At 62.9% G+C, this 1,323-nt stretch overlaps 1 protein-coding gene across 1 annotated transcript in view; it reads left to right on the top strand.

Moving 5' to 3' along the window:
* Positions 1 to 1,065, top strand: part of VDBG_03680 (conserved hypothetical protein) — a gene marked incomplete at both ends in the record, with an annotated part of 1,643 nt that extends 578 nt beyond the window's left edge. Inside the window, 3 exons of the mRNA XM_003005681.1 lie at positions 47 to 258; positions 354 to 674; positions 805 to 1,065. Of these exons, the coding sequence (XP_003005727.1) occupies positions 47 to 258; positions 354 to 674; positions 805 to 1,065 (794 nt within the window). The remainder of the gene's footprint in view (positions 1 to 46; positions 259 to 353; positions 675 to 804) is intronic.
* Positions 1,066 to 1,323: the final 258 nt, after the last annotated feature.

The raw sequence follows: 1,323 nt of genomic DNA, 5'->3' as shown, positions 1-1,323 counted from the left end.
TTTTCAGCCTATACGTGTTGGGGCGTACCAACTGACATGGCACCAGATCCTCCTCATCCTCGCCGCCCCCTCTCGTACCCGCTCCCCCTCCTCTCCCTGACCACGCACCTCCGCCCTCCTCGCCACCCGCGTCCCGCGCCTCAAGTCCGAGGACCGACGAGGACCCCCATGTTCGACGACGACTGGCAAGGCCTCCGACATTCCCTGTACCCCGCGCAACGCCCAAGGGTGGCGCCCCGCCCGCCTGTGACGCTCCTCGTCGTCGCCGTCGGCGGCAACATCATCTTCGATCCGGCCAAAGGAGGAGCTCGCCGTCGCCGAGTCAGCCCTTGCCGTGTCTGTGACCGACGCAGGGCACCGCGAGCAGCGCCGCCGCCGCCGCCGCCGAGGGCAGGCAACTGCGCCTGCTGTCTGTGCGGACGGTCGACCCGCCGTCGCGACTCACGTCGTCGGGCGTGCCCAACTCGGAGAACCCGGCCACGAGCGTGTCGACGCCAGGGAAGAAGGCGGCTGTGCCGCTGCCGGGCGTGGTGGGCTACGGCGTGCAGCAAGGCGTGTGGAGGCCGCCGGTTGGGGGCACCAAGTTTGCCGTGCTGGAGGCCATGATTGGGAAGGTCCTGGAGAAGGGCGGTGTCGCGGATGAGGTGTTGGATGGACTCGAGGGCGTAGACCTGGTATAGACGATGGGATGCGTCTGGGCTGATTTCATTCTATGAGTTCTATGGGCGGGGCAGACAGGGCAAACAAAAACAGGGGGTGATAAACGTCTGAGCATTTGGGTCATGTTGAAGCTTTATTGTACAGGTACAGGGTATACTACAGATCCGCCACGCGCCACGGCGCCGGGGCTTCCTTTACATGACGACGTTTGTACATTTCGGTGACCCGATTTTCTCGCCTAGTTCCATTTATTTGGTGCCCTGCTTTTCCGCAGCGGCAATGGCCTCGGCCGCGAGGGCCTCGGCGCCGCGAGAGGGCGCCGCACTCTCGTCCTCGTCCTCGTTGCTCGACTTGAACCAGTTGGCGACTGGGTTGCTCTTGTCAAGACCGTGCACCTTTCTGTAGTAGGCTCGCTTAGCAACGTCGTCGGTATGGGCGGTGTGCTGGGCAATGACCTTCTCGTTGCGGTCGACCTCGTGCAGCTGCAGGACGCGGATCCAGGTGCCGATGAAATCGATGGGGCTGCTCCAGAACTCGGACGGCCTGGGGAGGAGGTGCTTGTAGGGTGACGTGTGGCTGAAGTTGAGGATGAAGGTGGAGAGAGCAAGAATCGATAGTGTGCCCTTGGAGATGTCAGTATCTGGACACATTGGGTGACGGAAT

The sequence above is a fragment of the Verticillium alfalfae genome, genomic scaffold, assembly GCF_000150825.1.
Source record: "Verticillium alfalfae VaMs.102 supercont1.4 genomic scaffold, whole genome shotgun sequence".
NCBI classification, from domain to species: Eukaryota; Fungi; Ascomycota; class Sordariomycetes; order Glomerellales; family Plectosphaerellaceae; genus Verticillium; species Verticillium alfalfae.
This window is presented reverse-complemented; position numbering and strand designations above follow the sequence as displayed.